Source organism: Cyprinus carpio, chromosome A15 (assembly GCF_018340385.1).
Source record: "Cyprinus carpio isolate SPL01 chromosome A15, ASM1834038v1, whole genome shotgun sequence".
Taxonomy (NCBI): domain Eukaryota; kingdom Metazoa; phylum Chordata; class Actinopteri; order Cypriniformes; family Cyprinidae; genus Cyprinus; species Cyprinus carpio.
In genome coordinates this window covers 18,544,580-18,571,411 of record NC_056586.1, presented here as the reverse complement: position 1 = coordinate 18,571,411, position 26,832 = coordinate 18,544,580, and the positions used below count along the sequence as shown (strand labels likewise).

The 26,832-nt window shown below is 37.3% G+C and overlaps 1 protein-coding gene and 1 long non-coding RNA gene across 2 annotated transcripts in view; both read left to right on the top strand.

The window, feature by feature from the left end:
* The first annotated feature begins 1,089 nt into the window (after positions 1 to 1,089).
* The window catches only part of LOC109103307 (RNA-binding protein Musashi homolog 2), a 169,299-nt gene continuing 143,556 nt past the window's right edge, over positions 1,090 to 26,832 (top strand). Inside the window, exons 1-5 of the mRNA XM_042771336.1 lie at positions 1,090 to 1,290; positions 1,557 to 1,597; positions 1,821 to 1,902; positions 3,277 to 3,361; positions 8,079 to 8,120. Of these exons, the coding sequence (XP_042627270.1) occupies positions 1,229 to 1,290; positions 1,557 to 1,597; positions 1,821 to 1,902; positions 3,277 to 3,361; positions 8,079 to 8,120 (312 nt within the window). The 5' untranslated portion in view covers positions 1,090 to 1,228. The remainder of the gene's footprint in view (positions 1,291 to 1,556; positions 1,598 to 1,820; positions 1,903 to 3,276; positions 3,362 to 8,078; positions 8,121 to 26,832) is intronic.
* Positions 3,368 to 4,239, top strand: LOC122147722. Its single transcript, XR_006161791.1, has 2 exons — positions 3,368 to 3,886; positions 4,095 to 4,239. It is a non-coding gene; the product is annotated as an uncharacterized LOC122147722 (long non-coding RNA).

Sequence of the window (26,832 nt, the reverse complement as noted above, 5' to 3'; positions counted from 1 at the left end):
TAGCATGACTGAAATTGATGTGTAAAACTGCATTTTGCAGAAGTCAAGGGGTCCACAGACCCTCAGGTGGTGTGTGATAGCTCAGATATTTCAAATTGAACGTCTCACCAAAGGAGGTGTATTCTGTACAGTCACTAGTATACACATCAGTGGAAAACAATAATCATACATAATATTTGCATGAGTGCTTCAGAATGTGACTATAAATATCGATTTATGATGTGCTTGTGTTCAAAGCACATTTTCTTCGGTCAGTGACTAGGTGTTTATTGCTGTTAGATTTGATCACCTTATTGTATGTATATTGTATTTTGTACATTATACTGAACAAAAATTGGTGCAGAACATTTTTCACTTAGAAATTGCTAGTAATAGTCTCAATCAGTTACAAGCAAATGGGAAGCAACATTGAATTAAGCATGAATTTTTGAAGTATAAAAACCAAATTAGTATTGTAAAATGTTTTAAAAAATTTTGAAAATGTATTTTTATATTGTTCGTAAAGTCATTTCGTCATTAGTGCATGATATGGCATGTTACAAATGTGATTGCAACTTAAATGTGATTTCTCAATCTAATATTTAGTTCACAATAACAAATACAGTTATTTGTAAACCCAGAAGATTTGGGGGGGAAATTAAACCCTCCACTGATTTAATCAAACAAGGATATCTGTAAATTAATTTATGTCCTACTTGCTTTTTGGACATGTTTGAACAACTCAAAACAAACAGAAGGTAAGTTATGAATTCTCTATGGAAAGAAGCAGGCTATTAAAAATTAATCAGTGACTATTAATATTATCTGTGATGTAATATTTCTCTGTCTTGGGGTGCAATGAAAAATACTATTAGAAAAAGATCACTGCACTGCTAATTCTTCTCTGGACCTTGGAAATCATATTCAGATGTATCAGTTTATCACTTTCTGTAGCACTGTTTACAATCACGTCTTTCATTTCTACAAGTGTACGCTCGGTAGACCTCAGGCTGCCGCTACGCTCGTGCGTCTACGGTGATGTGACAATAAAAGCGATGCGATGTGATCTGATCCTCATGCTCTGGGCATCGGGTGGGCGGGGCCATGCTAATGACGTCAATGGAAGGACGGGAGGGGGAGGGAGCCAGGCAGAGCTGATCCCACGTGTGACGCTCGCATTCCCGGCTCAGTAATATTCTCTTAGCTCTGACAGTGTGTGTGTTAGTTACTGGCCATAGTTGGGTTAGCCATGGAGGGAGACGGGAGCCAAGCCACATCTGGAAGCCCTAACGATTCGCAACACGACCCGGGGTAAGTCAGAGCCAACGCTGACAGCACTTGACTTTTTTCCTTGTGTGTTTTTCTCCAGTGAGCATGTTTTAAAAACGCTCTTCCGGGTGCACGCAACTACTACACCTTTGTTTGATGTATATTAGAGAGCACAGCCCGCCGGGGCTCAGTAAACACACACCGCTCTGCTTTGCCTTCGTTTAGCTCTGCTTTTTTTGTCGCTAGCTACACGTCAAAATGGCCGATCTGACATCTGGACTCACTTCTGCTGTGTTTTCCCCTTACAGTAAAATGTTTATCGGTGGCCTCAGCTGGCAAACTTCACCAGGTAAGAGACAGATGGTTGGCTGTCATTTGCACGCGTTTGTCGGGCTGTGTTGTGTTTCTTTCATTGTATCCAGCCTGGCGCGCTGTGCGGGATATGTGCCGTCATTTGAAGTCCTCTATTCGACCCCTGTTAGACATCCAGGGGGCGTTTAATTTACAAACTGGTGTGTAACGCGCGAATGCTTTGCTCATGTGCGCTCTTTTCTTTCTGTTTTGCTTCACAGACAGCCTTAGAGACTATTTTAGTAAATTTGGAGAAATCAGAGAATGTATGGTGATGAGAGATCCCACGACAAAACGCTCCAGGTAAAAAAAATACAATGTTTTTTTTTGTTTGTTTGTTTGTTTTTGTAGTCTCTTAACACATTGAGGTTTTTATTTCTAAGCGATAAATTGTCGATTTTGCCCTTGCGCTGTTGAGGCGACTGGCTCGGTGTGTTTGTGGACAGGATACAGTTTGACATTTGATTTGGGATTCTTCGTGTTAAACCTAATGTCTTTAATAAACCGAACGCTGTAATGCGGTTGCATGTGTTTTGGCTTTGACATTGGAACGTTAGTGGGTTTTTCTCACTTGAAATTGTCATTCTTAACCCTGGGTTATTTTGTTCCGTGTTTCACACTGTTCATACTTTACCATGGGTTAGTAATTAACCCTGAGCTGTCAGATTTTTTACTGTACGTTAGCAGCTTAATTTGCATATTCATGAGGATTAAAACATTGATTGGACGCTAACACGCGACCTGTTTTAATATCAGTAGAAATGTCGCTGCGCAGATTCTTTCTAGTGTCCTTTCATCCTCTGAAACGTACCGCAAAAATAAATAAATAATAATAATAAAAAATAGTTTCCCGCAAACATTTAAATTAAGCAGCGCGTGAAAGTTTCCGCGACTGTGTAATGCGTATGAATATTTAATGAGCGAAGCCCCGAAGCCGTTTATGATTGGTTGTCTGTTGCTAAACAACTCGGGTATATGTATTAGATTTTCATAACGGACGGTTAAAAGATTTGCTGAAAACCTTTCAGATTATAAGTTTGAAACGTTTCTCAACTTAAGGTAACTGGCTTTTACTCAGGGTTCAAAAAGAGACTAACCCAGGATTAAGTGTGGCGTTAAAAGTCCTTATGTGCCCTTGACAAACTGTATTTCTAAGGTATCGTGTTATGCAAATGTTTATCTGATATGTTTCGACAACCAAATTCTTGCTAAATAATATAATAGTGTGGATATATTAAAGGGATATTTCACGAGGAAATGGAAATTCTGTCATTGTTTATTCTGTGAAACACGAAAGGAAATGTTAGGGACTGACAGTTCCAGTCACCATTCACTTTTATTTGCATCTTTTCCCCCATATTCAATGAAAGTGAACGGTGACTGAAGCTGTCATTCTGCGCATTCTTTTATGTTCCTCAGACGAATGAAAGTCATACAGGTTTGGAACGACACGAGGGTGAGTAAATGATGACAGAATTTTTATTTTTGTGCAACCTGCCGTACTCTTTTTGTCATTGACACACTGTATTTCTAAGACAGCATGTTATTGTAAATGTTTTAGATATTGAAGGTCATGTAACATTTAATAATAGAATAGAATGGATATGTCAGACATGTGTAACGCATTGCTGCCAGGTCCTAATGTATGTCTGTGTTTTTGTTTGTTTTGTTTTCCAGGGGATTTGGCTTCGTTACGTTTGCGGATGCAGCCAGTGTAGATAAGGTCCTAGCTCAACCCCATCACGAATTAGATTCAAAGACGGTACGTTCCCTACTATGTGCGTTTATGTTTTGTGAAGTGCTGTTTAAACATGCTTGTATCTGTGACTATTCAGTGGTGAAAAGACAAGCAGTCTCCCTATCATATCCCTTCCCGGCTCGAGGCACCCCGCAGTATTTGTCATTGTACCACACACACAACAGCGGGGCACTTGACATAAATAAGTAGCCGGATAATTAGTCCTGTCTTCCTCACATGCCTCAACAGGATTAACCCCTTGCTTGCCAAACTGGGACTGGGGAGCAAAGGGTTAAACCTCATCAAGGTATGGGGCAAGAAGGGACTAATTACCTGCGGTGTTGTTCGATCGTGTCTCCAGCTGTGTTCAGCGCATCTTGTGACATAAGATTTGCAATGTATGACGTAGTGTTTTGCACTCTTGTTCATGACTGAATTTTCCAGACAGAGCTCCGGATGTTTCTAGGGCAAGGATGGATTTTGGATGCGTGCATTAGTTCAGTGTAAACCTTGCTGAGCTAGAAATGTTTTACGTGCATGATTTACATAGTAAACTAATTTGCTCAAATTTGTTTCTTTTTGTATTTTCATAGTATATTTAGACTTATGTTGATACTTTGTCGTTTGCGGTTCAGGTTAGTGTGTGTACTGGTGTACACTATTACATTATTATACATTTAAGTGTTGTGCATTTAGTTTATTTCCTAATGTGTCATTAATTATTAATTATTATTTTGTTTTCTTATTTATTTTTCAGTTGTTTTATTCATGCCTGGAGTTTGCTGTTGTTTCGACATTAAAAGGTGCTTGTAATATGAAAACTTGGAGTAAACTTAAAGTTTGGAGTATGTAATACGATTTTTTTTGTATATTTTTAAAATAAAGATTCTAATTTTTAAAAACATTTTGAAGTGTTTTTTACCTGTAGAGGTTAGGATTATTTTATATTTACTATAGTATTTATATTATAACATTTTATATAATATGGATTCTTCTTAAGCATTTTTATTTGGGAATAGGAGTAAAATCTGGAAAATATTGTGTATTTATATAATATTATTTGTATTATTTTACCTTGGCCATGTAACTGTGCAAACTGAGTCATACGTACATTTCTGTCAGCAAGAAATAGGTTTGCCTTTTTCAACCTAATCTAAATCCAAGCTGAAATACATTTAGATTTTCATGGGACAGTGAACCCCAGGATAAGCAGACGCTGTATCATTAAAGTTAATATGGATTCTATTTTCTTTTTGTTATGTATAAAGTCATGGTTTCCTGTTTGTAGATGCAGCTGCTAGTTACCTGTAGGAGTCCAGAGTGAAAGAGCCTTTTATTTGGGATAGCTAGGGTGTGGACAAATACCGCCTTCACTGACTTATTTTAATGGATGCGGCAGGATGCCATGTTGCTGCAAGTTCATATCAAGAGACGGACTGTATTTAAAGGCTTTCACAGAGGTTCATTGCTTCCCTCAGGAATTTTGTGGCTAATACTCTTCTCCCAGAACACTGTGTATTGGGATTCCCAGTGCTTTCCTTTAAAAATGTGTAATTCTGTGATAAAATGGGATTAGAATTATTTTTCTGTTACTAGGTGAGTTGGCAATTTGCTAGTATCACTGTTGTAAATATGTTTTGTTAAACATAGACCCTTTCTAATAAAAATAAAAATTTCAAGATAAGTTGGAATAATAAAAAAAAAATAAAAAAATATATATATATATACACACACACACACACACACAAATAAGGGAAGATGTATGTTAATATTAAAAACTTCTTTTATTTAACATTTATTATCGCCGGTTTAAGAATAATTTGTGTGCGTAAAGATGTAAAATAACAAACTAAGGTTCACTGACAAGTTGCACTGATTAGATAAGATCAGGTGGCTAATTTGGTCAACAGCAGATTAACCTGTTAAATTGTTTATTACCCACCTAAAGCTGCGGGTAGATTACTGATGATTGTTTGCTTAAATCCAGCAATTGGACAAATATTAATTTTGAATCATAATTTAGCACAGCCGGTGAATATTCGCCCTAAATCTGTTAAAAATACAGGTGTGCTATTCATTATGTCTCTCTCTGCCAGTTTGGAATTGACTGATGTAAGCCTTTAGGAGGGAGAACATTTCTATCTGATTAATAAAATAATATTACATTGTATATGTCAGTTTTGCACTAGTGGAAAACGTAATTTGGACATCAAAAGTAGGGCTGTTTCAATTAGATAATCATGGCACATGTATAATTTTTAGTATTCTTAGTTACGAGTGGGTCAAGGTTTGACGTTTAAATGCTCTTGAATGGCTGAGGGGAAAAAAAGAAAGGTAGCGTTAGCAGTGATATATCCAGGATTGAGATCATGTGGACAGTAGCGGTTGGTGCTAAAGCAGGGATTACTGAACTCTCAGTAGTGATGTCATCGTCAGGGTTGGGGTGGCTGTGTCATGACTCTGGGGTTTCAGCTCCAACTGGAGACCAGGAGCTGTGAGGAAGTTGCACTGGTGGTGGTTTATAAGAGCAAATTTAAATTGCACATGTCTATAATAGATGTCTATAATAGAAGAGCTATTAGGCCTATGAAATATTACTGCTTTAAAATCATCAAGGCTTGATCTTTACCTCTCCACCACCGGTTTCTTTTTTTTTTTTTTTGCGATTTTACACACACACACACACACACACACACACACACACACACACACACACACACACACACACATACACACACACACACATATATATAATTTACTACTAGCAATAATATTCATGTAATATCCAAAAAATGTAATACCCATATAGATATTCATATATTTTATACATTTGCATTTCATATGGATGTTATATTGAAGATAGACAATGATTGCTTGATGCAATGATATAAATATATGTGTGTGTGTGTTTGTGTATATGTGTATAGTTGGCTTATTTCGAAATAAATTAAGTACCTGCTTCATTTAGAAGTTTAGAAGTACCTGCAGTGTTATCCCTCAGTCCAGACACCTACATTTTTATTGCATTTTCTATTTTCCACTTTTTTGCAATTTCCTGTCCAATATTTTTGTCACTTTTGAAGAGTGTAAATGGACCAAAGAAAACTTGTACAGAGATATTCTTGACACACTTGTTTCACATTTGATTAAAAGCTGTGTAATCTGCAATTCTGAAAACCTGGGGTGAGAATCGCATTGTGTTTTGACAACTGAAAGACTGCTGCCGGTTCCTCTCAAAGCAATTTGTCTTAGATTAAACACTTTTCTGGATGAATTAAAATATAACACAACAGCATAATTTCCCACCAGAAAGGTTTTATTTATGTTATTTATTTATTTTTGCTGTACATATTGCAATTATGTTTAGGTCAAATTAATTTACCAGAAGACCCCCTACTTCGTATTCCACCAAAACATGTTTATTGTTTTTTTCTTTTGCATGCTACCACATCTGACAATTCTGCTTTTCTTTTTCTTATCATTTATAAAAAGTGACAAAGCATTCAGACATGTGGTAAATTCAAGAGCAGTATAGCACTAATGGATCTTTTTCCCTTGAGTTATTTTTCCATTTAATGAGAGTGCAGAGGCAAGTCTTTGAACTGTTTTTGTTCTCACATGCATGATTATCTACCATGCTATCCTTCAATTGCTCTGGCTGCCCAAGCTTTTGGCCTGTGTGCTAAAAAGCAGGACTGTTGTTTTAGTCTATGAATGTTTAAATGGCCAAAGCAAACATCTTGCACAACAGCAGCTCACTTATTCCACTATGTAAAATCTTTATTTGAGTGTTTAAAATAAATAAGTGATGTTCACTAAGATGAAGTCTAACAAGCCAGCTAGTGGAAATCAATAATACCTGTTTATCATTAATGACACAATCTTTTAAATTGATTTTTCCCTTTTAGCATTAGAATCATCCATATTTTGCAGTATTAAAAATGTATAATGATGCAAAGATCAATAAGAGAGAGAGAAAAAAAGTCTTGATTGCAATTGACACATTTATGTTGTTATTTTACTCCTCTGGGGAATTAACTATTATTAATATCCAGAATGAATCATTATGCTGGTTCAGAACCCCAGCGGTTTATGTAAATTACACACACTCTTAATCACGATGTGTGCAAAACTACATTTCATTTGTAATAAAATAAAATCAAATAATATAGCTTATCTAACCAATAAACCTAGTGATGCCCTATTGTATACGAAAATGCATTATAGGTAGAGCAGTAACCCCTCGTACAGTGTGGTACAGCGGAGGAGAGAGTCACCAATAATAATGATAATCCCTCAGGGGGAAGGAGGTTGTGGATGTATTGATCTTGATTCTCTGCAAATCTACAGCGCTCACTAGAACACCTCCTGCCATGTCGACTTGACCTCCCCGAGGCTGCAAGCACTTCTTCAGCGAGTCTTTGAATTATCTCCGGTGTGTTATATAATGCCACCTGTTTATTTATGTTGTAATCAAGTAATTATGCTCTAACCTGTGTAAGGTTTTATTCGATTTTGTCATACACAGGCCTCATGCAACCAGCGTGTAATAACTAGGCGAGATTACACATGAGACATGGAGCATTGCATCATGATTAATGCTATAATTTCCATGAAGGTTATCGAGTAGTCGCAGCGCATTGCCGGCTTTTTCTAATATTTTCTAATTTTCCTCTTCACATAACAGTATCACAAGCTCAGTTTTCTCATATTTCTTTCTTTTCTTCCTTGTCTCATTTAGATTGATCCTAAAGTTGCCTTTCCAAGACGCGCTCAACCCAAGGTAAGAGCTGTTTGCTTTTGCTGTCTCATGCCGAGCCACTTTGCATTTGCAAGTCTGCTGCGTATTTGTTAATAGAGTGAGAGGGTGAATGTTTTTCGCTGAATTTGTCCTTTGATAGAGCAAAGTTGAGTTGGAGTTGTAGCTGTTATGTTATGGTCTGTTGTAGTCTGGCTGGAGTTATTTACCAGGCTAACTATGACTTCTCTGTGTCATAGTACAAGGAGAGACTGTTTAATTGTTGTTTCAAATGTGAGGAATTCAGATTTTTTTTTAATTAGCATGGCTGGGTATGAACTTGAAGAACTATCATGGAGAAAATATTGAATTATCGCTGCCTTGTTGAGCGTGAAGTTTTTTTTCCTTTTTGGGGGCATGAGGTGGGGTGGTGATTAACTTACCTTTTTTAGCATCACTGCTTGCATGTAAGATCATTAGAGAAGATGTTTTTTCTAAAAAAAAACTAGAGGAGAATATTGCCCTCAGCTGTGGAATTCAGAGCATTAAATCCCTCATTTTTGAATCTTGTCTCAACAATAAAATTTTCTTTGTATAGCCGTTTGTGTGTATTAGGGCTGGGCGATATGGGCAAAAATTCATATCTCGGTATTTTTTGGCAGATTTGCGATATACGGTATATATCTCTGTATTTTCGTTTTTGCATTTGGATTTAAAAAATCTGTATTTAATAAATATATATTTCACTTACCGCCCAATGTTGTCCAACAAAACAATACATATTAAAGGCTATGAAAACAAATAAAGTAAATGTAACCATATAAGCCTTTATATTATGTGCAAAAAAGGGTTAAAATCACATTTCATTTTAACATTGTAACATTAGTGAACGAACTCCATCGCACACCTGTAAGTAATAGGTGCGTAGAAAAAATAAGACCTGGTGGGTCGTATAAACATATAAGGATCTCCCGCACACTATCTTAACTTGCAAAATAAATTTTTAATCACACAACGTTTCGGTCACACGACCTTCATCAGGAGTATACAAATGTTCAAATTCATCTCTTTTAAGATAAACACATGACCAATTAACAGAGTTCCATCTGCAAATAATTAAACTCATTGGGAGTATATAATTAGCACCGCATCATAAACAGTTGTTATAGTTACAACAATCCAGATCACCTATAGGTTAACAAATTCATCTAAAACACATAATCAACACATCGTCATCAAACAGCATCAAATTGTAATTCTAAACAGTTATAACAATCAGTCAGGTTCCACAGTCACTCAAACTCATCATGAATACATAGTGGAAAAGAACACCTCATTCAAAACAATTGCATGACTATAGCATTACATTAAATAATGCTTCATCGTTCATACCCATAGGTGATAAAGTTTGGAGGGTGTAAATCCAAAACAGTTCGCGTCTTTGTAGAAGTAATTCAATGTCTCCACCTCTAGGTGGCAAAGTTACTTTTTCAATCCCACAAAAACGTAAAGAGGTTACGTCATGATTCAAAGTTAAAAAGTGTACCGCAACTGGATAACTTAGATCTTTTCTTCTTATTGAACTCTTATGTTCACTAATTCTTTGTTTCAACTGACGTGACGTTTTTTCCCACATAGCCTATACCACAAGGACAACGAATCAAATACACTACATGAGTGGAAACACAAGTAATCACAGATTTGATGCTATATTTTTTTGCCCGTTCTAGGATGACAAAAAGTTGATGTTTTAAAAGTATTATTACACTGAGCACAATTCCCACAACGATAATTGCCCTTCTGTATGGGACTAAGTAGACTCTGAGATGCACGAGGGCTAACGCTCTGAAACCGAGCATGTACCAAACTGTCTTTTAAATTCTTAGCGCGTTTGTATACAATCAAAGGAGGATGTCTAAAAATATCGCTCAACTCCGAATCAGAAGACAACAAATGCCAGTGTTTTTTAAAAAAATAGATTTTATCATGTAAGACTTAGGTGAATGTGTTGTAATACAAGCAAAAGAATACTTTCTCGTTTTTCTTGTTTTCTTTTTTAGCAATTTCAGACCGCCGCGTCTTTTTAAAAGCTGTATTAAATCCTTCATCAATCCAATCTAAAGGATAACCTCTATTCAAAAACTTATTTTTCATGATTTTCGATTTCTCAATAAAATCGGAATCAGAATAACAAATCCTCCTCAGTCTGTAGAACTGACTCTTAGGCAGTCCTTTTTTTTTAAAAAGTCGGATGAAAACTGGTAGCGAGTAAAAGTGTGTTACGATCGGTCTCTTTTGTGTACAAAGTAGTTGGCAAACTGCCTTCGTTCTTCTGTATCCACATATCCAGGAAGTGTACTCTAGACGAATTAATTTCAGAAGTAAAATCCAAGTCGTCAACCAAGCTATTCAAATATGTCACAAATTCTCGAGCCTCATCGTGATCACCCAAAAAGATACAGAAAATATCGTCAATGTATCTATACCATTTGATGATCTTTGAATAGAAAGGATTATTTTCTGTATTCAATACATAACTCTCTTCAAAAAGACCCATAAATAGATTGGCATAGTTCGGGGGCAAAATTCGAGCCCATTGCTGTCCCACTTATCTGAAGAAAGAAATCCTTATCAAAACTAAAATAATTATATTTCAAAAGGTACGAAGACATCTCGATGATAAAGTCTGATGGTGGACTGGAGTCCTCGCGTAACGAAAGATAATGTCTAAGGGCAATAAGTCCTTTTTCATGTGAAATGTTAGTATATAGACATTGTAACATTGCAATCTAAAAACAAAAATAAAGCTTTTAAAGCAGAAGTTAAATTCACTACACTAAAATAAATGAGAACAAAAGCACAGAGTTGTGTTAGGGTATTTTTATTACCCCATTACAGTCAGTGCTATCATAAAAATAGACTTGTTGGTTTAAAATTCTATGTCTCATTTATCGTTCAACTAAAAATATTCATCGAAAGGTCTATTTTAGTCAGAATTATTGCGCTCCTATTTAATTGAGCTCTGTCTGTTTGGAGCGCATGCGCTCATCCCAGGCACTCCTGACAGAAAAACTGAAATATTTCCATGGCCTTCTAAAATTTACAGATGGAGAATATACCTATGAAATGTAAGTTATGCATTCAGGAAGACAGCACATCTCAAACACATTAAACGGTGCGAGTAGCCTAGTGTCTGTCAGCGGTACACGCAGCCTTTCTGTCAGAGAATATGACGGGCCGAGCTGCTTAAACTAATATGCCAGACGAAACTATAAACTATGTCTTACCAGTTTTTAAAGGCCTTAATATGAAGCTTGTCACATGTTTGGAACAAATTGTATTATGCACTTTCTCCGTAGCAGCTCAGTCTGTGTCCTCCGCTATATTGCGCTCGTATCAAACTACTGTATATCTGTATAAACGGTATTGCTTCATATCGAATCGCTTATAAAGAAAATATCGATATATTGTACAAACTCGATATACCGCCCAGCCCTAGTGTGTGTGTATGTGTGTGATTTTATGGTATCTAATGTCCTGCTTCTGTTAGCCATGTTGGCAACAAACTTCCGACTGCCTCTTCACTTCAGACTGCACTGTCAGCCAGATGGTCTGTGCCCCAGATTTTGTGTCTGCCGTGCAGCCGTTGCTTGGCCTCTCAGGCAGAGCTGGGACAGCCCCCCTGGCCCAGATACGGGCCACCAGTATTTTCACCCAAGTGGAAAGGTGTACCGATCTGAGATCATCCTAGGTTTTTTTTTTAGAACGGATGTGTAACAGGATGGCAGACGGTCCTTGATCAGACCAGGCCAGGGAGGAGGGCTCGTGGGGTGACAGGTGTCTATTGCACACTTGTCTGGCTAATTGATATAAAGAACTTTTTTGCTTCATCCAGAACTCATTGGAGGAGAAAAGGTGCACTCTTTTTCTCGCTCTCGCGCACTTACACATGCCAGAGAGGCTGGTCCAAATGCAGGCCGCAGGGCCCCGGGCCTAATGCTGTTTCTTGGCTCAAGTTGGACACGGGATGAATAGTAGTATTAATACGGCCAGGCTCCTGTAACAGTTAGACTGCAGCCCTGTGGATGTTTGCTCAGAGCCAGGCACATTGACAAATAATAGCTTTAATGCAAATACATTATTATTCCCATGTCCTGTCAATAGGCTAGGCATTATTGCACCTTTGGAAGTAGCCAATAGAACTTAGAACTCTGAATAGCCCTTCTATCCTCGCCATGAAATGATAGAGCAGTTTTTTATCTCCCAACAAAAACACTAAAAGAAGTGGGGATTTGTGTTTGCAATGATTGTGTTCAACAGCACAGAAGTTTACCACAGGCGGAGGGCGAGATTGCTTTTTCGCCATATTTGTGATTGGGCTTGTTGTTTCACACTACTTTTCCCAAACATGGCTCTGCATGTCCTGACAAGATTTTAATTGATATTGGGATTGAGGCCACTTTTGGAAGTGAATGGATTTTCGCAGGTCTGATATCGCCCTCTGAGAAGACAGTTATTTTCATCAACCCTAAGGCTGCATAATCCTTCCAATCAAGTTACTGATGCTTTACCAGCTGCTGTAGTGCGGTTTTAACAAGCCTCTAGGTGCAGTAAGGCGATGGACGATCATCTGTATGTGATGGGCCATTTGTTTGCTGCTCATTCTTGTCCTTTCTCATTGATCACGTTTGGAAGCCGCTCCATCGCCAGTTGCTAATTTAGTGTGCTTCTGTTTATCTTAAAGACATTTGTGTATGAAGCATTACGTTCCCAAATAATTAATTTCAAAGCTATTTAAGTCCTTGAAAATGTTGAAAAATTGTAGAAAAATCATTGTCACTTTGTTGCATGTAACTAGATAAGTGTTGGGAACACATTGTAGCTTGTTTCCTTTATTTAAAGTAATTCAATTACAGTCAAGTTACTATTTTGAAATATATTTACGGCAGCATAAAAATGTAATATTTGTAAAATTATTGTAATAAATATTATAATTAGATAATTAGATGGCTCCTATAAGAAACAAAAATAGCCACCAAATTATTTTATGTGCCACAGAATAAACGTGTTTTATTTTATTAATTTTTTTATTTTTAACACTTCAACATTTCAGTCATACCTTCATGTGTTTATGTCTCCCCTCCATTTACTGCTTCAGCATTTTAATTCTTCTTGTAGATGTCCTGGGAACTAAAGTCGTGTCACTCGGCGGCCATCTTTGAAATGCCTCTCGGGTATGCAAGTGCAGCCTCCTATCTCTTTGTATAGGGAAACATCAAATTCTCCAAAACTGTCCACTAAGCTTATGATTAAATTTCATGTTTGAAATCACCAAAGAAATCTGACAACAACTGTGTCATAAATGTTGTTTCTTTTGCTCAAATAGCATTATAAAAAGCTTATTTTTGAGGCTTGATCAGCCAGTGCACATGCGCAGTCCTAAGCACACATCTCCGAAAGCTGACTGTTTCTATAGCAACCGGGACTTCTAACGGCAGCTGCAGTGATGCGCTGACTTTACCAATCAGTGATTGGCTCTTTCATTCAGAAGGCAGGGTTTCCTGAGATTGAGTGGCCATGTTGAGCGTTGCATTTTCACCCATTCAAAACCATACAAGTGACGTGTTTTGGGTATTCTATAGTCTTTAGCCCCATTCGAACGGGATTAGTATTACCTGGTGACCTCCAGTCATTTGTAATAATTGCGGAGGTTGTCTGTGATCTTAATCCCATGCGAATCGGCCATGTCTGTAATTTGTAAGGTAAAAATTCCCCACAAATGACCTACCATATTTCGCCGAACACCGAGGTCCTGTGATAATTTTAGTCCCGTGTGAATCGACATCTCTGTGATTTGGCCTGCATTTGGCAGGTCGTATATAATTTTTCGAGGTTTTTGTTGCGCACAGCCTTTTTATCCATATTTCACGAAAAATGGAGCTGTGTTGTAGTTTGTTAGTATTTTGGGTTCTGTCATATCGCTACACCATACAATTTGCAGAAAGAGAAAGCTGAAAAGGTTTTGAGGTTAATGTGTTACAAATAAATCAAGCATAAAGCTTGAGATATTATTTTAACCTAGTGAAATGTAAATTACACAGTGCACGAAACTATATTAGTTTCTTTTTTTAAAATCCATCTAACCTGACCATAGAATGGGACTCTCAAAGCCTTGACCTCCGGGTATCCGGGAGATAAGTCAGTAAATTTGAGTAAAATCACAGGCTTTGCTTATCCCGTGTGAATGCACCACACGAAATTCAGATGTGTGGGGGTAATTTCAAACTCACACAAGGTCCCCAGATAATACTAATCCCAAGCAAATAGGGCTTTTGTCGTCTCTGGCAATCTCAAAAAAATGTCACTCGCAAATTAATATTTTTGGTTGTAAATGCGACTGATTTAGCGACTCTGGAGCCCTGTATAAGGCAAATGCAATTGCTTTTTACCTAACAACATTTTAGTTAAGCAATTTGAGTTACCAGTAAGTATTTTATTTACTGGTATTTGCATTTTGTAATGCATTTTCGTATAGGCTATTTATATTTTATCATGCATGCACTATCTTTAAGGCTATAATGATTCATTTTGGTTAGTGAATATTATAATCCATAATATTGGCTGTCTGGATAAAGAGGTGCTATATACTATTCATTTAGATTCTGTCAAAAGTTTTGCCTGGGTTAAAGGGTTAGTACACCCAAAAAGGAAAATTAGCCCATAAATTACTCAACCTCAAGTCATCCTAGGTGTATATGACTTTCTTCTTTCAGACGAATCCAGTCGGAGTTATATTAAATTGTCTTTGATCTTTCAAGCGGTTTCATACCACTCAGCGGGTGTTGCATGCATCAGTCCAAAATAAGTTAAAGGCATACTCCATCCCAAAATTTTTGTCATTATTCACTTACCCCCACGTCGTTCCAAACCTGTAAAAGCTTTGTTCGTCTTCGGAACACGGTTTAAGATATTTTGGATGAAAACAGGGAGGCTTGAGACTGTCCCATAGACTGCCAAATAAATAACAGTGTCAAGGTCCAGGAAAGTATAAAAAGCATCGTCAGAATAGTCCATCTGCCATCAGTGATTCAACCGTAACGTTATGAAGTGACGAGAATCCTTTTGGGACACTTAGTAGGTTAGCAGAAGTAGTTTTAACTGTACCACCGACTAGAATCTGCCCCCTGGGCTTGCTCTCCATGCCTCTGGCTGCCAGCCTCTGGTTTTTCTGCCATTAAAAGATTATATTGTGTCATATTAGCAGAGACTAGTTCAAAACAATGTTAGACATTAAATAATAAGTTTGCATTCGAAGCTCAGAGCAACCACCTTCTGGTCCTTAAAGTTGATTTCACAGGGCTCTCAATCTTTGCCAAGCCAGTGGTTATAATCATTCTAATGAGTGACATTATATACAAAAATGGGAGCTATGCTTGAAGTACCACCATGTTAAAAGGCCTAGCACACAACATAATGCTATCCTTCAGCTCTAGCAACACAACACACAGCCAACCTGAGTGGAGATGTCCTAGCATTTACTGCCCATAAGTGCTGTCAAAACAATGCCTGAGCAAAAGCTACATTCCCAGTTCTCATGTTTCCTGCAAACCGCCTAGAACTGGACTTTACAGAAGAGTGAGAGAGCGCTTGTCGGAGCTGAAATTGAGTTTACCTTTGTATTTTTTTTTTATTTCCTTTCCATCCTACATTGTATGGTGCTGTTTTTCCTCTCACTCTCCTTCCCTCCCTCTCGCTCTCTTTGTCAGTTTTTGAGTGTGTAAAAATATTTGCACCTAGTGTACTGCGAAACAGCGAAGCTGTCGTGTCCTGTGGTGTGGGCTCTCAGGGAGAGGCACACGACTAAGTGTGAAAACTCCAGGCCAAGTTTTTAATGAAGTCCAAAAGGTGGTGCAGTGTAAAGTGTTGAAACCACCTCTCAGCAAACGTTTTCTCGCGCTCTGAGAGAGAGAGAAGAGTGGCACTGAGAGCCCAATAACTCTAAACAACCCCAGCGCCAATTAAAAAGCCTGGATAACGCATGGCTCAATCGGGCTTCACGAGCTCCGTTGATCGCTTCTTTCATTTCCGCCGGCATAGTTCTTTGCTGACAGCTTGGCAAAGCAGTCCCTTCTCTCTTTTGAATTTTCCGCAGGTGCTTTTTTTCCCCTTGTGGGCTGAGAAAACAGATTTGATAAAAGGGCCTTGTTTAAATCTGTTGTAGGTAGATTTCAGCGTGGCTTGATGTAAACATTGCATGGAAGTTCCATGATGAAACGTTTTGATGCAAGGAACAACAAAAGTAAAAAGAAAGGTTGTGGATTTAGAGATAGAAAGAAAGAATGAAAGAATGAATATCCACCTCATAGTTAACCATTCACTAGGGCTATGGACTATGTCATTAATTTATTGAAGTTTCAATAGCGTTATTTGCAATTTTGCATTTGCATAGTTCCTTTTGTGAACTCTGTTATATAAAGTTGTTCATTCTGCAGAATAAATATTTTTTTACCCAGTGTTTACATTGTCAATTGCACTGAGAGGGATTAAGTGTTGTACCACCCTTGGCTGGGTGGTACATCATGTACATTGTAGATGAGTATTGTAGGTGATATTGTACTGAATCACATTTTTTCCCAATGCTTTTTTTAACATTTGTAAACGCTTAACAAACATTCTTATGTTATACTGATAATTAAAAAACTTAAGCAAGCAATTATGTATGATTCAATTTCTAATTGGTATGAGAAGCTATTTGTATGCAGAGTAACAAGTGTTTTTTTTTCATATATATAAAGGTAAAGACCTTCTTAACATTTTAAGGGTTGTCTGGTGAATTTATTGTTGCTGAAATAGACTTTTTCAGTGTGGATAGGAATGTAAAAGTAAGCATTTTCTTATATACACTACTGTTCAAACATTTAGGGTCAGTAAGAACTTTTAATATTTCAACAAGGGTGTATTTATTTGATTAAAAATCTAGTTAAAAACAGTAATATTGTAAAATTAAAAATAACTGCTTTATATTTTAATATATTTTAAAATGTACTTTATTCCTGCGATGGCAAAGCTGAATTTTTAGCAGCCATTTATCTGTTCTTCAGTGTCACATGATTCAGAAATAATTCAAAAATAATTCTAATATACTGATTTCATGCTCAATAAATATTTTGTAATATTATCTATGTTGAAAACAGTTTTTCCGCTTAATATTTTTGTGGATATCATGATATTAATCCTCGCTGAATATAAGTATTAATTTCTTAAAAAAATATGTATATTAAAAAAAATTGCAGTACCCAAGATCACTGATCAACTTTTCCCTTGTCACTGATAAGTAAGGTTGTATTTAAGGTGTGGAAACTGACAAAATAATGTTGAATGTGCCAGTTTTACCTGTTCTTTTTCTCTGAGGAATCTTTGAGAGCCCCGTCTTCCCCTCTTGTAAAGCCTGGTGACTGAAAGCATGGCTGGTGTGTTCACATGCTTGAGACCTATAGAGGAAAGCTCAGTACCGCTGTGGCCGGCCCAGCACTAACTGCTGTTGAGTGACACTAATGAGGAGAACAGGCATGCAGGAAAGGGAAGGAAACAAGCTCTTCAGGACATGGCCATTGACAAAACCCCTTTAAATTCTCACCACTCACTGCAACCCCCCCCCCCCCCCCCCCCCCCCCAGATTTCCTTTCTCAAAAAGACACATCTCTAAATTAGCATGGCTCGGAGAACATGCCGCTTTTCCTTTGATTTGTTTTGATTAGCAGGATGTGAGGGATCTAATTGAATCCTGTTTTAGAGAGTATGGCAACAGGCCTCACATCGAGTCAAAAGAACAGAGAATAGACTGAGATGGGTCAAAATGTATTCTGCAGTTGCAAATTTGAATCCAAAGGTGTCTGTGGTTGAACTTAGTGTTAGTTTACTTCTGAATGTATATATACTCACACACACACACACACACACACACACACACACACACACACACACACACACACACACACTCAGAGTATATATATTTTTTTATGTATTTATATATAACTATGTATTTTTTTCCAGTTTTTTACAATTAGCATTTTCTGAAGTGCACCTTTTACTGGCCATTTATTGAAAAGAAGAATCATTCATTTCATACATCAGTTCACATCATTTTCACTCATACTTTATTTTTTTAAGAGTTTCAAGACCTTTTTTATACCCTATTCGTGAAAAGTGGCAGCAAATATTTATGTTGGCTGTTGTGGTGTTCTTCCTTCCTCATTTGTTCAGGCTCACTGCCTATTCAGAAGTAAACTGATACACACAGGCCTTTCACAAATGGCCAAATCAATAGCAAATCGCTCTGTCTTTCTTTTGTAACTGTATGAAAGTGAAGTAAAAAGTTAATTTTCTGTGTAGCTGCTGTTTTCGACAGTGGCTTAGTGCCAGTTCTAAAAACACATGATTCTTCTTGATATTTCTTTCCAGGTCGCACGGTGACATTAACTCAGTAGAAAGAGTAGCAATAACACAAAGGGTGTTGTGTTCTTCCTCCCAGCTAAAGACACTGTGTGAGCTGAACCAAATGTATTTTTTGAACCTTTCTAACACTAGTGCTAAGCTTACACTTGTATGTATTTTAAAATGTTTACAGTGACCACCAGGGTGTCTGTCCAATTTGATTTCTGATTAATTAATTGGTATCTAAATTAGAATTTTTACAAAATAATTTAAATGATTATTTTATTTTAATTATTTTTTATAAAGTTTGATTAGTAAAATTTTTTAGAATTTAAACTATTCTGTAAATAAATAGGATAAAGTTTTCCATGTTCCATATTCGTGACCTGTGCTGGCAAAATGCGCCGGAATGCGCACAGGCTAATTTTGAGCTACATGCAAAAAAAAAAAAGTGATTTTTTTTTTTTTTAGACGATTTTGAGGTTTTCACAAAAAATAGTTCATTAAGCCTTTGTCTAGTGATCCCAATGCACCTAATAATAATTTCTGAAGTTTAATAACCTTTATTTGTACGTTTTTTGAGAGGAGACAGCGTGCAATCCCAATAAATATACACGTATACACAAAATTACAGTATTTAAGTATTCACGCCAACATAATTTGTTATGCCGTGAACGTTTGGGGAACTGTTGGGGAAAAACATCTGATGAGTAACATTATATTAGATTCGTACATTTCAGTAGGTCTTAATATAGGCCATCTGTCTCGTTAATGTTAATCTAACAATAAAGGAAAAGATGGAGTCACAGATTTAACTGCTTTTGTAGTTTTAATAATCAGTTTATTTGTAATTAACAGACTAAAGGGATTTTTACATTTGATTAGTTGTTTTTCTTACTTGAATGCTTTTGTTTATATGTAAAATGAAAAAGGTCATGCATTATTTTTTTCTTATATATGTTCTACGTTTTTTTTTTTTTTTTTTTTTTTGCATCTGTTCTCATTTATAACAAAGATAAAATAAAATAAATAGCTATATTGTGATTATCAATATAGTAATTATTATTAAGAAAAGAACTGGAGGAAAAGAATGCAGTGTTGCTCAGTGATTTTGCTTTTGAACGTTAAGAAAACTTTTACTCGATTTTTCTCAGAATTGACTTTGCTGACTCTGTCTACTTCAAACAGGTGTAGCTCAGTCATTTTTTTTGTCCGATTTCAACAAATCATACATCATCCTGAAGGTCTTTTAACGGAGAATGTGAACATAAAATAACTAATTTGTGAAAATTTGTTATTACTCACCTGTTCTTGTGCGTAGAAATCTTTAGATTTTGAGGCACAGATTGCACATATTGCTGTCTTCATTACATTTGCTTTCTCAGCCCTCAGTTTTATTCGATTTTGATAAAAGTCTTACAGAATAAGACAATATGATATTACTTCAGGCCAGCTTTGACTTTGCCTTGGGCTGTCAGGCCTGGAAGCATGTCAACAGCTCAGACAGGTTATTACACTGTGACAAACTCAGAACGGAGCAACCCAGAGCTTTCATTTAGGGTTTCTCCCAGAGTGGAAGGCTGCCAAGACTGCTAGAGCCCTTGTAGGAGCAGACAAGCTTCCAAATCCGCCCATTCGACGCTGCAGCGTGCTTCTCTTTGATGCTGCGGTTACCTGCCGTGTCCTGTGCACAGTACTGATGTAGCACCGAGGCTATCGGCCCACACACTCCACCCTCTGACATCTGAACTCTGTGCTGCTGCCTGCTGGCTCTCGCTGTCTTTCCCTGTCTGAAACCTCATACTAACCTGCCTGCTGCATGGTAGTAGGTTTTCACAATGTCATCAATGAGGTGTTCTTTGAGTAATTTTATTTATTTGTTTATTCAATCACTGAAACTTGATGCCACTCTGTAGATTCAGAAAATGAACAGACCCAGACCTGATAGTTTGATATCAATACATTTAAATAAATCTGCTGATAACCAGTGTGGTCCCATATATCATGCATTTCAAATTTTTTTATTTTTTTATTTTTTTTTAGGAAAACCATTTACTGCATGTTTCTGACCTTTTGACCTTGATGGGCAGACTGCAGTCAAACACATTTTTCTCCCTGCATTGTTACTACTTTGACTTGTCGGATATTGACATTTCTGACACTGTGGAAGCTGTGCTTGCCTCGTTCTCTGTCCGCTTCTCTCTGGGCGTTTGTGAAATGAGCAGTCTGTGCAATCAGTGCAATGCTGTTGGACTCGTTGAAGCTCTTGTGACCTGCCGTGTGTATGTCCTTGTTCAATGATTGTCCTTCAGTTCACTGCAGTGCTCAGCTCCTCTCCTCCACACAGCTTGGCCACTTATCTGACCAGGTGGCTGATATGTTTTCTTTTCTGTTTCTCTTTATTTCTCTCCTTTTTTTCGCTCATTGTTTTAGCATCCTACTGCAAGGGCACCTTTTTTACTTTCCACTCAGAAACACTTAGGTTGCTATATTTGGTTTGCTCTCTCATTTTTTTTTATTTTATTTTTTTTTCTTTACTTTGTTTTTTTTGTTTTTTTTTGTTTTTTTGTTTTGTTTTGTCCCACATACAGTGCACAAACCACTACAATTTACAGGGATGATAGAATTTGTACCTTGTAGAACTGGTTTTGTTTCAGGAAATCAGAAGGCAACCCAAATAGAACCAAAATTGTTTATTATACAAAAGTAATTTTTTGAAATTAATAATTGAAATGTATTGATGCTACCATGAACTGCATAGGCCCTACAAATTGTGAAATTATTAACATTGAGATTGGCTGAATTGGAAAATTGAGTAGTTTGATTTCTGTCTTGAATTTCAATAGCTTCATGCTCAAGCCTGTAATTGGCCACAAAACCGATTGTGTTCTGCTCAAAGTAGTTTATCCTCTTTTGAGTGAACCTGTATAAAATGTAGTCTGGGTCATATTTCTGTTTACCTTTCCTAATTTTGTTCATGGTTTTTGAGAATGAAGACATGTCAAGCCACCTGACCATATAGATATTTGTTTAATTTGGCTAGTAGTTAAAGTGACAGGTATACTGTAGACTTTTTTTTTTTTTTTACACCAATTTTTCCATTTTCTCCTTGCTTTTAAATCTGACAAGCCCGTTTATTTTATCATCTAAACTGTGGTTGAATATAGTTTAGTTTTATTATTTTTAATTCCATACTGGCGACCCTTTTTTGGGAGTTTAAATAACCAATGCCATAGAGGACCTTAGTGAGGTCCCTATTTAGTTCTGTAAAAGGAATTAATACGCTCATCTGTATCTCTGTGGATTGACGTGCGTGGTAGGTCAGGGAAGCAGGAGCATCTATTAACTGCAGTGTGTTTACGGCTGTCAGGCCCAAGCCTTTTTATATTGGCTTTGAATGTGACTAGCAACGGACACCCCCCTCAGAGGCGACGCCTCCTTTGGTTGCATTCTCTCCGCCCTCTGGTTCGCTGGAGCCTCTGCTACCGCATGATAAATCTGATGCTAAATTTAGAGGCTGTTTTTCTCGCATAGAGAGAAAGATTACTGGCAAAGAGAGAGAGTGAAAGACAGAGTAAGAGTGTGTTTAAGTGTTGCAGGCTTGCTATTCACAACAAATCCATTTGCAAAGAGACAATGTGTGTGTGTGTGTGTGTGTGTGTTTTTTATTATTTCTTTTTTTTTCCACGTGAGGGCTATTGTTGTCACTAATTTTCCATTGTGTGATTTTATTTAGTTATTTTAACTGTATTGTTGCTTTATTTAGTTCACTTCCATTTAGGAGCACAGAATGTTGGCCAGGCCTTTATAATATGCATTTTTCCTTTTGCAAATCCCATCAGTGAGTTCAATTACACCTTGTCTTCTTTAAAAAGACAAAGTTTAAGAGGCTTTTTGTAACTGATTGGATTCCAATTTGTCTCATTTGTCTTTTTAGTCGACTTTTGCTATATATGCGATTGAACTAACCTTTAATCTTGCATGCCCAGGTTTACTAAGCATTTTTTCTTTTACTTGTTTGTTTGGCAGTAGTAATGGTTCAGTTATGTAACGGTGAACTTGCAAAAGGCTGGGCTGCATATGCAGACGCAATCCCTACTTCAGGATTTAGCTTATTCCATTCACTACCAAGTCCCTGAGAAACCACTTACCTTGATTTTCCACGCTACTGCTGTGGGATTTCATTTGATCTTTAAAAGCAGATGGCACGCCAGCTACATCTAAGAACAAAACAAGTGCCATCTTCCTTTCATATTGACCAAAGACACAAATACACTTAGCGTTGCACGTAAGGCACTGCATGAATCGAAGCATCAAACGAAATTAGCCTTGAGTGCGACTGGTTAGCAACAGCTGTTAGCTTCAGCTGATGCACGCTAGGCTTTTGATGTAGCGAGAGAGGGTAGAGGGCAATGCTGGGTCTCTCTGAAGTATGCAGGGAGATGGAAACTTGTTGGGGACGCTTTTCTAATGCTGATACAGCTGAAACAACAGGAGGGACAGTGTGCTTGAGGACTGACCTGCTTTACTCCCCTGTCACCACACCGACGCCAAAACAAACTCGCACCTTATCAAGACTCAGTGAGTGTGCTGTGCTCTAATTCACAGGGGTCTCGGCTGGCCTATTTCATAACATACTGTGTACGGCTGCAGTTGTTTCAAGGGATTGTTCACCCAAAAATTAAACTCTGTTATCATTTACTTTTAACCTGAAGGTTGCAGGTTCGAGTCTCAGGTCCGGCAGGGATTGTAGGTGAGGAGAGTGAATAACCAGCGCTCTCTCCACCTTCAATACCACTGATGTGAGACCCTTGAGAAAGGGTCAACTGAGTGGCACAACTTGTAAAGCGACATTCCCTGAGCCCTTCAGGTCATGGGTTCGAGTCCCTTGTGGACCATGCCCAAACTGCAAGAAGTACTGTGGCCTGAAATGGTGTAGGGATGCTCCAATCTGCCTTTTTTGCCTCCGATACCTAGGGTTCGGTATTGGGCGATACAGGTACCGATCTGATACCAGTGAAAGTTTTTTTTTTTTTCCCCATTTAAATAAATGTAGAATTTATATATCTCTGTTTGTGGAACTGAAAATCATTCTTTCACAATCTACTAGATACAGACTACTTCATTTTAAAAAAAATTAAATAAACAATAAATATGAAAAAATATGGGCCTGTGCATATTGATAATCTATGACAAAAAATTATCATAAACTAGGTTAGTGGATAATTTGGCAGCAAAATCTATTCTAGAAAAATCAGTGCATAATAATTTTAGAAATCCAAACATTTAGTGAAAAAACTATTTTGTGGGGAACAAATAAAAGTGTTGCACTAAATATGGTAAAATGTTACACATTGCTATTTGTATTATTATAAAAGCCATTCATTAAAAACATTCATGAATGTATTTATATATAAGTATATACTATAAAATTAAAATAAATTTCTTTTAAATTTATAGCATATTTTTTTTTAATAAGGCAGCAACATGTGATCGATACAATAGGACAAAACAAATACAATGCTGTTTTTGCTCTTAATGCTCTGCATTGCCTTTGCTGCCCATTCGGGGCTTTTTAACAGCTATTTCTCCAGTCTTCAGTGTCACATGATACTTCAGAAATCATAATATACTGTTTTTACTGACCCCAAATTTTGAATGGTAGTGTATTTATTAAATAACTTATATTTACAATTAATACGGTCCCTTATGACAGTTTCATTTTCGACTGAGGTTTTTGCCCCACATGGTTTTGAATATAACATGAACTATTTTATTTGAAACTAGCAGAGCTCAAACAATCCCTTATTCAGCAGCAGATTTTTATTTGGAATTCTCAGCCCAACTGTTATCACATTTTCCTCTTGGTTTTTAAAATAAATATCCTGCAGGCCCTCTCCTCTGGTGAACTTACAGAGGCCCATTAGAAGTGTCACCCTGTCGGAGTTGCAAATGGTGCAGGCTTTTATTTTTGGCCCTGTCCTGGCTGATGTGTTCTGTTCTGAGACTTCTAGCTCTAAGATATTGATAGGTTTCGCTCTCTTGCTCTCTCTCTCACTCACGCTCCAAAACACAACAGCACATAAAACTCACAGATGCATTTGTGTTATAGGCAAATATGGGAAGGCATTGATTGAATCAGCATTTTTTTTATTTTTCTTCACTGATTTTGTATTTGGATTCAAACATTGCAAACTGTATAGCTGAATAATACAATTATTCAAATATAAGCATCATACTTAAGCACTATAAATTACCAATTTAATGAATCATAGATGAAAATTTATGTAATGTGAATTAAAATATAGACACTCTTGAGAGGCATATGTTATTAATAGTATGGACATCACAGCTAAAATTTTGCGCTGTGGCACACAGGGCCAAGTGTTGTGCTTTCCAGCAGCACTAATAACTCAAAGACCTTGATGCAGTGATACAATAAATCACAATCATTTATCTGTGGCTACTGTCTGTGATGAATAATTAAGCTAGTTATTAGATAAATGAACAGCACATTAATTACCCATAGGCCTCAGTCGTTAAAGGTTGCGTCTGGCTGAATATGAAGGCAGCTCTTGGGTGGCGGTTCCTTTGGTATTGATGTATTATGTCTGGAGCTCCTGTTCTAGGCTTTGGGTCTTTAACCTTCTCAGTTAGAGGAGTTCAGAGTGAAACATGCGGCTTGTTGGTAATCGGCAGAATAATTCGCAATCAATTATGAATGAAATGGAGCCTCTGAACAAACAGGGCAGCCCATCTCTACATCAGATTTTAATTATCAATCACAAGCAGCCGTAAGAGTACAGTGGAAATCTCTGATATGTTTCACAGGGTGTTACCGTAGCTGACCCTGCAATCAGTCGGTCTCAGAGATTCTTGACTCTGTTTTGCCTTGTGGTGACCTGTTGTCAGACAATCTTAACAATAAATGGTTTATTAAATCAGACTTGTTTCTGACAGCTCTTTACCTCATACAAACCTTCTGCTATCAGCCTTATGCAAAATTAAATCAGATATAGTGTTTTGTGGCTTGTATGCCTGTTATCTTCTATATACTGGAAATATGTATGCGTACATGTGAGGGATGTGCAATGTATTGATTATAAGAGGTTTATTTATTTTGTTAATTTTTTTTTGTATCAGTCGATGGATATTTGGGTGTTTAATTGTGCATGCTCATTTCCTAAAAATTTTTACCATTCATGTATTTGTTTATTTATGGAGATGTGCATTAAAAATTTTTTTCCAATACAATAGCAAGCATCAATTTTGTCATGCTTAATTTTAAACTAAGGGCTGTTGGATGTTTAATCCCACCCCAGCTTCCTGTTTCAAGAGAAGTATGTCAGCACATGAATTGTATATAATACAGGCTGTTTTTGCTCAAATGTTCTCAAATGCCTGAACAACCCCCCCTCCCTTTTGCCTGTCGGTGGAGACACACCTACATTCATTAGCCTGAATGCTGAAATGAAAAAAAACAAACAGTTAATAATGTAATATAGGAGGAGAACTGAAGGTGATAGAGAGGTCTGCTCCCTTCTTTGCCAGTTCTCTGGGCCTGGAGGTGTACAATATCAACTCCCTGCAGTGCGCATGGGCCATGTGACTGTGGTTGCTACATTACTGTGTTCGACTGCAGGTATACTCCCCTAATGGGAAGACCCTTGAAGCAGATAAGTGCCACATCAAGTCAGTTAACAATCAAAGCTGATTCCTGTGAATATCAGCCAAGATCGGAAATCACTAAGTCTGAATGCAGAGGATACGCTTAATAGTGTTAAATGTGAGAAGGAACGGTGAATATACACTTGGCTCAATTCAGAGTGGTTTCTTAAATAATAACATAATTAAAGGAATCGCATCATCATTCTAAAGCAATCATAAGAGCCGTTTTAGCTCCTAGTAATGCTGAGATATGACACCCATACCGGGAAGTCCTCGGTGGATGGTCAGTGCATTGTGTGTAATGGGAAAGTTATGAGGATAAATGTCTGAGGAAGAGTGGGCTAGTGCAGGAGAATATAGATATTATGTTCCCACTGACCATACAGCTCGGATTTAAATGTCTGCTTGAGAGCAGTTATCCATCCATCCATTCCTTTGGCACACATTTAACTGCGGCTTCGCTGTTGAGTCGAGGGTAGCTGATGCCAGTAACCTGGGGCTCTCTGATCAGTGTCATAGGTGAATAATTATAACTAATGGGAGTTTTTACCTTCAGGGTTCGACATGTTTGGTAACAATAGACAGAGTAAATGGTTATATGGAAGCGTGAGGAGCTGGGATTGTGCTTTTTTAAATGGTCAGTATTGGCCAGTTC